The sequence below is a fragment of the Elephantulus edwardii genome, unplaced genomic scaffold, assembly GCF_000299155.1.
Source record: "Elephantulus edwardii isolate Elephantulus edwardi_28Jun2011 unplaced genomic scaffold, EleEdw1.0 scaffold00060, whole genome shotgun sequence".
In the NCBI taxonomy this organism is placed as follows: Eukaryota; Metazoa; Chordata; class Mammalia; order Macroscelidea; family Macroscelididae; genus Elephantulus; species Elephantulus edwardii.
Window position 1 is genome coordinate 15,612,762 of NW_006399810.1, and position 14,340 is coordinate 15,627,101.

Here is a 14,340-nt window from a genome sequence, read left to right on the forward strand (position 1 = left end):
TACATGTTTCCAAAAACTCTCACTGTTGTCAAGTCAGAAATGACTCATAGTTGACCATACCGCAGAGGCTAGAGCTCACGTGGAGGAGATTCCCCCCTGGGGTCAGGGGTGCTGCCCACCGTTTCCCTTCCCCCACCTTCCTCCTCTTCCCACTGTTCCTTTTGCCCCACCATCCCCGCCCCTCCTGTGCAGCTGCTGGTGGGTTCAAACAGCTAGAGGGCACCCTGGGTTGACAGCACAACTCCTTGGGGAATACTCTGTAAGAGCTTCAAGACAGGCCCTTTATATGGTATTTTAATGAGCCTTTCTCATTATTCCTTCCATAGGTAGTTTAAATACAAAAAATATTTGGAAAGTACAGATTCCTGGGTACTATAGTTCCCTGAGGGAATGGCAGTGGAACATGCACAAATAACACCAGCTGCGTGCCAGGTGTCGGCCGCCTGGCATGCTGGGGGCATCTGTCAGTGACCTTGCCTACAGCCCTGTCGCTAACAGCCCCACAGTGGTCAGCTTTACTGGAGTCAGCAAGCACACGGAGGGCCAAGCATGTGGTAAATACAAACAAAGTGAATAAAGAGAATTCATCAAGATTCTAAAATGTATGTTTGTCATGTTGTTGTTTGTTGTTGCTGTTTGTCGCCAAGTTCGGATGGCCCCCTGGGCAGGTTTTCAGAGGCAGTTAATTGCATGAGAAGCGACTGTTCATCCTTCTACGTGACTCAGATCAGCTGGTGGCCTTGAATTGTGTGCCTTCAGGATTACAGCTCAGCTTCTTGTCACTAGGCTACCAGAGTCTAGGTTATGCAGGTAACAATAATCTTCGATTCAGAGGACCTTCTAGATAGTAAGAAGTGTGACCATCTGTTTGTATACCTCACTTCATTTACAAATGTGAGAAGTGAGGCCCAGAAAACTTTAGTGACTGGGACAGGGTCCTATTTCTTCTGCGTACAAGAACTCTAATTCAGTATTAGAAATGGACACTGTGATGATCTCGACCAAAAGCCTTTCCTTTTTCATCACTGCCTTAATGGCAGTTCAAGTTGAAGGGGTACGTAGGGAAATCTGCACAAACTGTGTGAGATTTCAGCCAATACAGTAATCCAGACAACTTCAGTAAGGTGATTACATCGTGCTTTCTCTTCTATATGATTAAAAAGCAGCTGCCGTCTAGTCATGGCTGACCCATGCTGTCCTGTGTGCTGCCCTACAGGGCTTTCAGCAACTGACGTTTGGAAGTGGACTGTGGGCTTTTCTCACAAAGAACCTTTGGGTCAAGTCAAACTTCCCACTTTTATAACCCCAAGTACCTTAACTGGGACTTCTCTGTGAGGCTAACCAACAAACAAACCAAACCCACCGGCAGTGAGTTAGTCCAACTGACAGGGACTTTGCACTGATTTTCTTTATGGAAAGAGACTGCCCATCTTTTTTTTTCCCTAAGGTGGATGCGAACTCCCAACCTTTTGATTAGCAATTCAACAAGTTGAGCTGTAAACTACTGGGTTGTATAGGCAGCACCACTTAAATCACATGGTCATGAAGACAAATGATGTATTTCCTGGAAAGACTGTATCTTGGGCATTTTTGGGCAATCTTGCACAACATTTAAGACTTATGGTTAACAAAAGCAAAAAACCCTGAACCAAATAAAAGAAAAAAATCCATCCACAGCTTCCACTGACAGCTCTAATTTTTATAAGGAGCTGTAGTGCCTCAAGGATTTTTGGCTACTTTTATTTGCTGTAGCTACTCTGGCTTTGAGCCCTTCTACCTCCTTATCTAGGGAGCTCTGGTGACCTAGTGGCAAGAAGCCACGCTGCAATCCCATAGGCATGTGATTCAAGGACCCCAGCTGCTCTGCAGAAGAAGGATGGACAATCTCCTGTGGAGTGATTAAATGCCTCTGAAAACCTGCCAGTGGGTCAGCTATGGGTCAGTTTTGACTCAACAGTACACAACAACAATAACAACAACAAGAGTGGCTATCTGGGAAACAACTGATGAGAGTCCTGTGGTGGTATAGTTGATCCAAGAGGCATGCTCGGGCAGACAAGTCTGAGTGACCAGGGCACTTATGGGCCTGGCACACAGACATCCCCTATACTCAAAGGCAGGGAGAAGAGACTAACACAGCTAATTTTTAAAAGTCAATTTCTGTTCTTTGATAAAACTCTACGACAAGACTAAAACCAAGGACTATAAACCTCATTAGAGAAAAGCTTGGAAGAACTCGAGAAGTCCTAAACCACAACATAAACAGTCTTCCAAGCATCCTGAAAAATCTACAACCAGGAGAAGATAAAGTAGATGAATGGAACCTTCTAAGAATCAAATCCCTATGCACATCCAAAAACTTCTCCAACAGGGTATAAAGGAAAACCATAGACTTGGAAAAAATATTTGGTAATGACATGTCTGATAAGGGACTTATATCTAGAATTTATAAAATACTAGAGCACCACAACAAGATAAAAGTAAACAACCCAATTGGAAAATGGGCACAGGATGGATATGAACAGACACTTGGCTAAAGAAGATGTTCAGATGGTGAACAAACACATGAAGAAATGTTCAAAATCCCTAGCTCTAAGAGAGATGCAACTCAAAACAACTTTGAGATATCATCTCATCCTAGTAAGAATAGCAAAATTCAACACAGCAGCAAACAAGAAATCCTGGCAAGGTTGTGGAGAAACTGGACCTCCTATTCACTGTTGGCGGGAGTGAAAATAGTGCAACCACTGTGGAAGGTAGAATGGTGCTTTCTCAAAAAGTTGTAAATAGAAACACAATTTGACTCAGCAATTCCACCTCAGGGAATAAAGAAACCATGGTTGCCACCCAACCATATATATGCACACCCACGTTTATTGCTGCTTTGTTCACAATAGCAAAGAGTTGGAAACAACCAAGTGCCCATCAACAAACACATGGATAGAAAAACTGTTGTATATTCACACAGTGAAATACTATGAAGCACTGAAAAAAAAACAAGGAACTTATGTAATATACAAAATGGGTGACCCTGGAGGACATTATGGTGAGTGAAATATCTCAATCACAAAAGGGCAAATACTGTATAGTGCCACTGTTTTAAAACAGGACTGACATCAAGTTTGGGGAGAAACTAAGAAAAGAGGGGATAAATAACGTACATTGTGTTGAAACAGAAGAGGGAGAATATTGTTTAAAATGGATATATGATTAGGGATTATTTGCATAGCAAGAGTCCAGAATAAGAGCTGCATAGAAAAGTGGACTTGGGGTGGGGAGGGGTGGGGATTGTTTAACAATGAAATAATTTTTTTTCTTCTCAAAGAGAAAAGCAAACTGGGGGTGGGCAGTGGGCAGGGAAGAAAATGTGCAACAATGAAGGAATGGAAATTAAAAAAAAAAGTGCCCCAAAATTTCAATTAAAAAAAGAACATGAGGAATAAAAGAAAAAAATAAAAAACCAAACCAAAATAAAAAAGCCTCTACGACACATGTAATTGCCTCATATTAAAGAGACTCTGATCAAAGCTCACCATTTGAAACACCCAGAAAGAAAGAAATTGAGACGTTTATTTATACCATGTTGTGTGTTACTGGTAAGAAGTGTCCATCTCTGCTAAAGTTTTGAAACCATCCTTACCAGTCAATTTATGATGTTATGAACTTAAATTCTAAATGCTTACAAAGAATGTGCTTCCCTTAATGTTTTTTTTTTCTGGTATTGAGATGAAGTTCACATAACATACAGTTAACCATCTTAAAGTGAACAATTCCATATTTAGCACATGCAAGAAGTTGTGCAACCACCATCTCTATCCAGTTACAGAACATTTCATCACTTAGAAATAAAACTTCTTACCCATTAAACAGATTCCCCACAAGTTCTTGGCAACCTTCAATATGAAAGCAGATACTCTCCCATGGAGCTCAGCTTATTTGTTTGCTTCATTGATTATTAGTTTTGTACCTGAGTCCCCCTCATTATATAAGAAACACCTCATTTGCCAGGACAATTCTTTCTTGCAGAGAACATAAAACACATGGCATGCTTAACTTACCCATTATCAGTTCTACATTTTTCATCCTGGGCAGATTTTCTCCTTTGCTAACCCTTTATCTCTCTGCAAATGAACTTTGGAATAAACCATGCTTCTTAAATTAATCAGAGAGAGTGTGGGATTTGTTTTAAAAAGCAAATAATTTGATTATAACAACTCTGACTTTTCTACATGTGTGCATCTTTCATTTTGTAAAATATCTTTGACAATCTGTTTTTCATAGGATCACTATGAGTTATACACGACATGATGGCAACAATAATTTGCTGCAGAAGGTCAAGGATTGCAGTTTTCAATGTGGATTATAGCTCAACATGAAGAAAATAAAGTTTCTCAGCACTGCAGAAAATATTAAGATAGTCTAAAATTTTATCCTACATGGATCTATAATCAAAATTCTTTGTACCAGTAGTCAGGAAATCAAAATACAAGTGGCACTGGAGTAGTATGCTGTCAGGGACCTCTCCAGAGTACTAAAGAGCAATGATGTCAGTCTAGGGACTAAGGTACACCTAATGCAGGCCATCGTCTTTGCAACTACTTGTTACCCATGAGAGAGTTAGACAATGACTAAGAATGACAGCAGAAGAACTGATACCTTTGAGCTGTAGTGCTGAAGAAGAGCACTGGCCATACCAAGAGAACAAATAGGTCTGTCCTGGAGAAGGTGAAACTAGTTTGCTTCATGGAGCCCAGGATTTTGAAGCTTGGAGCCCAGGATTTTGTCACATATTCTAGGCATACTGCCTGGAGAAGGACACCATGTTTGGAAGGGTAGAGGGTCAGCACAGGAGAGGAAGACCTGGATGAGATGGACGGACTCAGTGAGTGGGGTAACAATGGCAGGTGTGTTGGGAGACAGCGAGATTGGCTCAAGACAGGGCAGGGTTCAGAGCTACTGTTCAAAGAAACACAATGAGTTGTAGTCAAGTCTATGGCACATAACAAACAAAAATGTACTAGTGGGCAAAGGGTTGTGTTGCCAACACAAAGCCATGAGGTTTTAATCTACCAGGTGCTCTGCAGAAAAACGATGACCAATCTCCTCTAGTGCAATTTACAGCCTTTTAAAATCTGCTGGAAGGTCTGCAGTGAGTCACTTCTGATCCTATGGCACATAACAACAACGTTATGTGTCACAGAACTGCAGAATCTTAAAAATCTTTAAGTGGAAGGAAAACTGAGATTACTGAGTCTAATTCCTCATTTTTCAAAACATCTAATTATCTCACTTTGTTGATAGAAAATAACTGAGAAGAATGAAGGGACCTGCTGAGAATCAGAAGGCATGGACCACACAGTAGCCATGAGCAAGGACTGCCACAAACCTGGAACTCCTGACTTCCCGGCACCCACCATGCTTCCTACAGCTCTGCCCTGGTAGCATCTAATAGTAAGTGTTCACACTAGATTTATTCTTTTCATTGACCCTGAAAAGCAAACTGTGACAGAAAATTTGCTTAAAAGTACATACAGTTCTGTAAGTATTCTGTATGCCAAAGTTAAACAAAACTGTCAGAAGTTACTCATATTGCGCCTCTTGTTATTAGAATAGCAAGACCCCCCTTCTGAAAAAAGAAGTTTGAGTTCTGGTCAGTGGTACCTCAATTCCTCATCAATTTAACTAAAATTAACAGTTGCTTTTGATACTTTAAAGATTTGCAATTTCTCAGATTGTTGGTCCAGTAATCCAGTCAATATTATAGTACTCAAAAACTCAAAACTCATCTGCCAAAGAGTCGGAAGAGATGAATAACTGGCCCTGCCCTGGTTTCCACTGGTGGATCAAATCTCCAGAAACTTTGGGTTAGTAGCATAATTCCCTACACACTATGCCACAAGGAGCTCTAGTGGTCTAGTGGTAAAAAACTGTGTTGCAATCTCAAAGGTGTGTCCATCAGTTATTTCTGGGAGAAGGATGGGCAACCTCCTCCTGTGCGATTAACAGCCTCTGAAAACACGCTGGAGGGTCACCTATGGGTCAGTTCTGGCTTGATGGCAAACAGCAAAAACACAGTAACAATCATGTCACAAGAGCAGTAAAAGGCACCTAAAAGCCTCAGAAGACCTCTGCTTTAAGAAAATCATTCTAACGAGTATTTTAGGAAAATTCAAAACTTTCAGTATGTAGAGCAAAACTCATTCACTGAGGTTTCTCTATCATCTATTCTTATCAATGAGGATACACAAAATAAAATATAATCAGGCTTCTCTTCAGAAAGCATGTGCTGCTTTCATTTATAAATGCATATGCCCCACAATGTACATATAGTAGAAACACATTGTACATTCAATTTAAAACACTGCTTCAGGCTTTACTTGCCTCACTCTGTGAGAGCAGATTCTCAAAAAACAAGCTAGCTGGGTTTCTGTTTCAATGTACTGAAACATTTTTCAAGGTGCCTTAACAGTATTTTGTGGAACTATTATTTCATTTACCAGGGTACTGAAAATTTAGAAATAAAGTATCTTTAAAAATGACAAACTACTAAACTAGCAAAAGATTTGAAGTAGACTAGATTAGTATCACCTGAGAACTCACTCTGTGCCAAGGAGTTGACATAGAAAGTAAAGGTAGAACTAAAGATACTGAAAAATGAGTCAAATTACAAGTTTCAATTACCTAGATTATAAAAGTTACTTATTTCTTAGCATGTAATGAATTACAGTGGTACAATGGGTGTCTCCTTGATAGGTGAAAAGTTGGTGGTTTGAACCACACATGCCTCTTTGTAGGAGGAAAAATGGTAATTTGTTCCAATGACTATGACAGCCTTGAAAGCCCTATGGGTCAGTTCTGCTGTCACATGGGCCACTAACGGCTCACTATGAAATGACAACAATGTTCATGTTAGTTGCCTTTGAGTCCAATACTACTCATAGCAACCCTATGGAAAACAGATCATAAATGTGCCCTATCCTGAGCCATCCTTAAAATTTCCAAGATGTCCAAGCCTGTTACTACTGTTACTGTGTAGCCAATCTTGTTGAGGGTTCTCCTCTCTCTGCATGACATCTTTTACTAAGGATTGGTCCCTTCTAATAACATGATTAATTTGTGAGATGAAGCTTTGGCATCTTTACCTCTCAGGAAGTACCCTGGTTGTACTTCCTGTAAGTCAGATTTGTTTTTCTTTTGGCAGCCCATGTGGTACTCAATACTCTTCACCAACACTACAGTTCAAAGGCATCAATTCTTTGATCTTCCTTATTCATTGCCTAATTTTCAGATGTGTATGAAGCAACTGAAAATACTATGGCTTGGATCAAGCACCCTTTAGTCTTTAAATTATATCCTTGCTCTTTAGGTAGGGAAGATCCTTGACAACAGATTTTCCCAATGGAACATGTCTTCTGATACGTTGATTTCTGCTACCGTTAGTGTTGATTATGGATCCAAACAGATGGAAATCCTTGGCAACTTTATTTCTCCCTTCATCTAACATTATGTTGTCTACTAGTCTACTGGTCATCTTCACTTTCTGCAAGCAAAGTTGTATCATCTGCATAACACTGATTGCTGATTTTGATGAGTTTTCCTCCAATCCTGATGCTGCATTCTTCTTCATACAGACAAGCTTCCTCTATGATTTGTGCAGTATACAGACAGAACTGATATCTGACTCTAAATTATGATAATGATGATGATGATGATGATGATGATGATGATAAAATAGGTCCTCCTGGTACCTATTTTTAAGACCACTGACTGTGTCGAGCATTTTTCATCTTCACAGCTGGGTATAATAGTTTAACGCTTCCAAACCACAGCCTTCCCAAGCATTCTGGGGCTCCAAAGCAGGCGGGGATGCCAGAGTGACTTAAGACCAAGGACAGTGTGGATGCTTTAGCACAGCAAAAGCACCCAGGAAACCTACAGTTTATGCTGGGAGGAGATCTGCTTATCAAAGGCCAGGGATCCCTCTGCGCCATCTAGCTACTCAGAGGCTCAGAAAAATCAGCATTTTTAAAGTGCAAGATCTGCAGTGTTCTAGAGGGCAGAGAACGAGGATGACATAAAAACTGTATGCCGAAGGGCACTCCCTATGTCATTTTTACAGACAACACTTAACTCTATCCCACCCTGAATGGAAACCTGAGTCTTTCATGAGCACCTGAAAAGCATTGTCCAACCACTGTCCTCTCAAAAGGACAAGATTCTGTCATTCAACACACTGTTAGACAAATTTCCACCTCCTCTCCAACTTACAATGAAACTGCAGAGGACAGTTTCTTTCCTAGCTAACATATTTATCTACTATATAAGGGAAAAAGATTTATCTTGAGATTTTACTGGTCTTGTTTTCATTTTCACACTATCTATTAACTATGCTGTGTTTCCAGGTTTCTGTCTTAATTACGACTGCTATCTTGGCTGTCTACTTTAATTAATGCAAGCTGCTACCTTCGGATAGCTACGGTGAGAGCCTCTGGTGAGCTGGCACAAGGACAGATGACTTCTTGCCGCAGGCCTTTACTTTGGAAGACATTTAGAAATGCATCACAAGAAGAAATAGACCCTGGAGTGAAAAAGTTAAAGGAAGAGAGAAAAATAATCAGACAGGTGAAGAAGTGATGCACGTCATTAAAACAACAATAACAACATTCTACAGTATTCTAATATTTTTAAGGACAGAATTTAGGCACACAAGTGATTGTTCTGAGTTGCCGTCAGTGAACTATATTTAAATATAAATTACCACTTATGCTGCAATGAAAAATATGTAATATAATTCATTACTTAATTTACAATAAAAATTGCTGTATTCTCAAACTTGTAGTCAAAAGAGCAGACTACTCAAGATTTTTTAAAATGCAACCTCTATGCATTCAAATATTTTCTGCACACTGATAAACTTAATTTAAGTAAGTTTTCCTGAGATGTGTTCTATCATTTCCAATATGCATGTTTCCAGATATGGATGAAAAAAAAATTCCAATCCTCTATAATGATCTGAATGAGGAGATACAAATTACTATCAATGTATCAAACTATTTCCAAATATATATTTTGCACTGTTTTATGCAAGGTGTAAGATTCTACAGAATTATAATTTTACATTAAAATAGTCCATGATTTATGAAATTATTTTACAAACAGAAAAATCATTAATACAACTAATACTAATTTACATATTTATAAATCTTTTGTATTTTAAGCTTTTTAATAAAAGTATATGTTACTCTCATTTACAAATGTTTATATTATGCAATCTGCAAATACTATCGGAAACAGACATTCTACTTTCAATTTTAAACACTGCTCCAGGCTTTACTTAGCTTCATTCTTTATGAAAGAGTTTTTTCAAAAAACAAGATAGTTGAGTTTTTGTTTCAAATTACTGAAAAATTTCCAAGGCACGTAAATAGTATTTTGGGGCCTTTTAATTCATTTTATTGGGTTATTTAGCTGAGAGATTTTATAACACAATCCAATTAAAATGATATATTAACTTTAGGATCAAACAAATTAGTAAAGATTATAAAATATAACAGTCAATACTTACTCTGTGCCGAGAAGCTGCACACAGGGATTACTTTATTTAATTCTCATGAAACTTTAGATCTAAGTATCATTTTATAACTCAGGAAACAGAGGATTAAAATAAGTAACTTTCTTTATACAATCAGGAAGGAGAACAACCAGAACCCAACCCCAGGGCTGTGTGTCTGCAAACAGTATGTTCCTAAGGATTATACTTTTAACTACACACCTCAGGCTACATAATACTGTTTGAACATTATTTTAAGACCTTTCTTAGCTAAAGTTTATTTTAAAAAAACCAAACAAATACAAAATAACAAAGAATGAAACATAACTTAGAAAATGAGGACCTCTACTGTCTGTCTGGTTTCTTTTTGGTTTTGTTTTTTATCGTAAGGGAACAATACAAATAGTACTTACATGGATTTGCGCCATCAGCTACTATTAACATTCGGAGAGAGGAGAGATTGATGTCTCTTTGATCTCTGTGTGCTACTAATGCCCAGTGCATGTCCCTTGATTTTACACATGCCACTTTTGCTAAAAATAAAAAGCAGTAATGTGTTAATATGCATCCTTAGAAGATATTTTAAAAGAGAGGTAATCATGACTGAAGAGGGAATGACAAATAGTCCTAGGTGACATGAACTGTACAAGAATGCAGATGTCACCAAACAACTATCAGGAGACCTAGACTCGCCTCACCTTTGTACTGGCAGACCTTCTGAATCCAGGACAGTGGGTTCACCTTCATCAACGAGTATGGAATGCTGATTACATGCATCATGTTCATGACGCTCTGAAATCAGAGTAAATAAACATGCACAAATGTAAATAACTGCAAATTACTAATAGAGCAGGAATTTTTTTCCCCTCTCACCCACAGCGGGGAAAATCGAGCTCAGGCTTAAAAAGCAGAAGAAAAGGAACAAGTGAGATTTCAACAAAGTCCTTCAGGTGAAAAATATAGGTTACTGTTTGTTGCTACCAAGTCAGTTCTGGCCCATAGTGACGTTATGCCCAAGTGAAAAACAGACACACTGCCTAGTGCTACATGGTCTTCACTGTTGTTAGTACGCTGTTGTGTACTGTAGTCAGAACTGACCCACAGCTGACCCTCTGGTGGATTTTCAGAGACACTTAATCACACAGGAGGAGATTATCGATCCTTCTTTTCTGCAGAGCATCTGGTGGATTCGAAACACATGTCTTCAAGATTTCAGTGCAGCTTCTTGCCACTGGGCCAGTGGTGCTCCATAATCATTAGTATATTCGAATCTATTACATGTCTTTGAGAAAGTGCAACCAATGTTCCTTGGAGGCCAGGATGGGGTAGTTTCGTCTTTTGGACTTCGTTCTAATTACTTTGTTAGTAGAGTCTATTCTCTGTAGGACATGATGCTTGGAAAAGTGGACGGTAAGTGAAAGAGAGGAAGAACTTAAAAAAGATGGGTTGATACAGTGTCTGTGGAAATGGGCTCAAGTTTGTCAGTATGGTATGGATAGCACAGGATAAAACGGTTCAGATCTGTTGTTTACAGGGCCAGATTACGAGTCAGATTTGAAGGCGCTTAACAACAACAACAACAACAACTTGACTATTGTGTCAGTAAGGCTCCCTGAGGGTTTCTCTTATTTTCCTTGATTCTGTTACCAAGCATGATGTTATTTTCCTAACAATGTCTTTTTCTGATGATATGTCCAAAGAATGGTGAAGTCATTTCTATGTCTATTACCATGAAGTTGCAACCGACTCATAGACAACACCCTTCATCTGGTTTTCAGCTGCTGCAAATCACACGGTCGGAGACTGCCCATCGGTCTCTCATGGAGTGGCTGTGTATGTGAACCACCCACCTTTGAGTTGATAGTGCCACTCATTATCCACTAGACTATCAGAGGCCTATTAAACCAGCCAGTGTTGAGTGGGTGAGTTGCTGATGCACTACCGGGACCTGAAGCCTGGTATAATTCTTTAGAAGAATGCTAAAGCGCAAACAACTGATAAAGGTTATCAGTCCTCTCTGCTGCTTTTCCACTGCTCCAGATGGAAATAAAGATTTAACGCCAAATCTTCTATTTTAAACAAACTCTTGAGTTGAATTGTTTTGAAAATTATTTTATTCAATAGCCTCTCATAATCTTGAAATGTAACTTGTCCAAGTATATTTTGCTAAAAACGTCTTTAATAAAATAAATTTCTCTAAGGGTTCTACTTATGTGTCAGGGAGTACTGGAATGTTGGCCTTAGTCTTCCACCTAGCTTTGCTGATGTAGATCAGAACTCAAAAGCCGAGAAATGCTTTTAAGCATAGGCACTAAGTGACCTGTCTAAGTCACAAAGTTATAAATGCAATGGTTGGAATTCAAGTGTCTAACAATGTCTAACAGAAAGCTTCTGATACTGTTACTAGTCGTTGTTGTTGTGTCCCATCAAGCTGAAACCCACTCATCGGTGACCTTCCAGCAAGTCTTCAGAGGTGGGAGGTGACTGCCCTTCCTTCTCCCATGGCGCAGCTGGAGGATCTGAATCATGTTACTACTAGGAGAATCTCCATTATTATTACATAGTGCCATGTTGTTGTAGTGTTCTTCCCACTGCAACTGTACACTGATATTTTATCATGTAATAACACTGAGTAAAAGAACTGAATTACACTGTAATAGCAGAAAGAAGCAAAGTAGCATATATTATGCTTCTATCTTCTTATTAGTATAAAACATGGGTTAAATAAACTTCATTTCCATTTTCACAATCATAAAAATCATTAACATTTCCTATTTCAAAAAAGATTTTAAAAAATCAGCATAAAACTATTCAAGAAAACAACAGCAAGTCAAAACCAGCACAACACAAGCAGACATGGAGTCACAGAGCAGTCCTGCACAGCATGTTTTAAAGTGATAACCCATCTTTAAGAAAAATTGGTGTATTTATCTACGAAAACTGCTGAAGGCCTGGCGCTCTCATCACTTACTGCCATCTGTTTATCCACAGTGCATGCTGAATTCGCACAGTGAAGTTTCATCTTCAAGGAAACAGTTGTTATCTCCATCCCATTACATAACAGAGTTAGAGATCTGGTAAATACTCTGACTCATAGAGACAAATAGCAAAGGCATCCTAGCAAATCAGGTGCGTGAAAAATGAACAAAGCACATACCAGAAGTAACACCAGTATCATTACTATGATACTGCGTAGGAAAAAATGGGAGAAGAAATAAAAGGAACTCTGTATGACTTTTTTTTTTGGGGGGGGTGACTTTACAAGGCTGCTCTAAGCAATGTTGGTGGCACAAATGGTTCAGTGTTCCACTCTTAAGGTTGGAGATATGGCCCTACACAGCAGTACAACAGCATGAGGAGCTGGTAAACTGCTTCTGAAAGCATTAGAGCCCAGAAAATATTACAGAGAAGTCCACTCTATCATATGAGTCACTATGAGCTAATAATGACTTGATAGTATTCAATTCAATATTAACAACCACCACAAAATGTAACATTAATGCAAGAGTTCAGTGACTCAAAATAGCAGTTGCTGAACCTAGCCAGCTTGCTATAGCAAGCTACATTGTCTGAGTTGTCTAAAAATATGTTTTTTTTCCTTTAAAATGTGGCAAAAAAGGAAATTATGCAAGCTGATACACAATTTCCCCAAACTGTATACCACTCATCATTCTATTCATCAGATTCAGCACATTCACAAGTAAATATGTATCCAGCTGGGAAAAAGGAAAGGAGTGAAGAAGTCATACTTACTGTGAGAATTCCATGCCAGAGGCCAACATCCTTCTTGAAATCTAATACATTCACAATTGTTTCAGCTGCACAATAAAATAGAGAAAAGATGTTTACTAATCAAAAGTTTGTAAAGACTAAAAAGTGTAAACAAAAGCTAACATATCTTTGGAGGTAATGCTGGAGCTTGGAAAAACATTATTCCATTGTATCTTTGTGGAAACTTTGCTGTCTCCATTCAAATCCATATAAAAATGCTGGCTAGCCTTCTGAAAATTGTTTCCATATGAGTGTTTTGACATATAAGAAAAAAACAAGAACTCTTCACACCGTAATTTTGAAAAAGGACCATATTCTTTCTTCTCTTAAGTATTTCCTTTTTAACCACACTCTCACTTTTTTTTTTTATAAATTATTTTAATTCCTCTCATACATGTCTCCCAAGAAAGGGAAACAGTTTTAATCTGATATGCACTGTACCCGAGGAAGAAAACAACTTTTGAGCAAATGCTCTGGACTACGTTGTACCAGAAATTATTAAAGGTGACATTGGGGCAGTAAAGGATGCAAACAGGACATGCAAAGACAGGAGTGGGTGAGTAGTTAAGAATTGTTGGGATCAAAGAGAAAGGGGGAGGGGAGAAGAGAAGAAAGAGACATGAATAGTGCAAAACTTTCCAAGTCCTGTCAACCAGGGTTTTGAACTTCAGCTGCTGTCTCCACGCTCCAGTGCCACCAGACACTGAACTCCCTAGGCATTTATCAGTGACACATCTTATGCTCTGACTTGCTCGTTCTTGCAGTGCTCACCAAAGGCTTAGTACAGCGACTCTTGCTTCCCCTTCAAAGATCAAATAAAAAGGCAGCAACAGAAACTTCTCAAAAAATAAACACCTTCAAAAGAACCCATCTATATCCTATTTTACAATTAAATATGTTTTGGAAGTAGAGAAATAAGACATCTACATAGACATATACATCTATATAATATCTGTATCTATTGTGTATTTTAGTGTGTGTATATGTATCTGTGTGTGTGTATATATATATGTGTGTGT

At 38.7% G+C, this 14,340-nt stretch overlaps 1 protein-coding gene across 1 annotated transcript in view; it reads right to left on the reverse strand.

The window, feature by feature from the left end:
• DIP2C (DIP2 disco-interacting protein 2 homolog C (Drosophila)) overlaps positions 1-14,340 on the reverse strand; it is a 693,228-nt gene that overhangs the window by 209,000 nt on the left and 469,888 nt on the right. Inside the window, exons 14-17 of the mRNA XM_006887669.1 lie at positions 13,304-13,368; positions 10,249-10,342; positions 9,964-10,083; positions 8,464-8,578 (exon numbers count right to left, since the gene is read on the reverse strand). Of these exons, the coding sequence (XP_006887731.1) occupies positions 8,464-8,578; positions 9,964-10,083; positions 10,249-10,342; positions 13,304-13,368 (394 nt within the window). The remainder of the gene's footprint in view (positions 1-8,463; positions 8,579-9,963; positions 10,084-10,248; positions 10,343-13,303; positions 13,369-14,340) is intronic.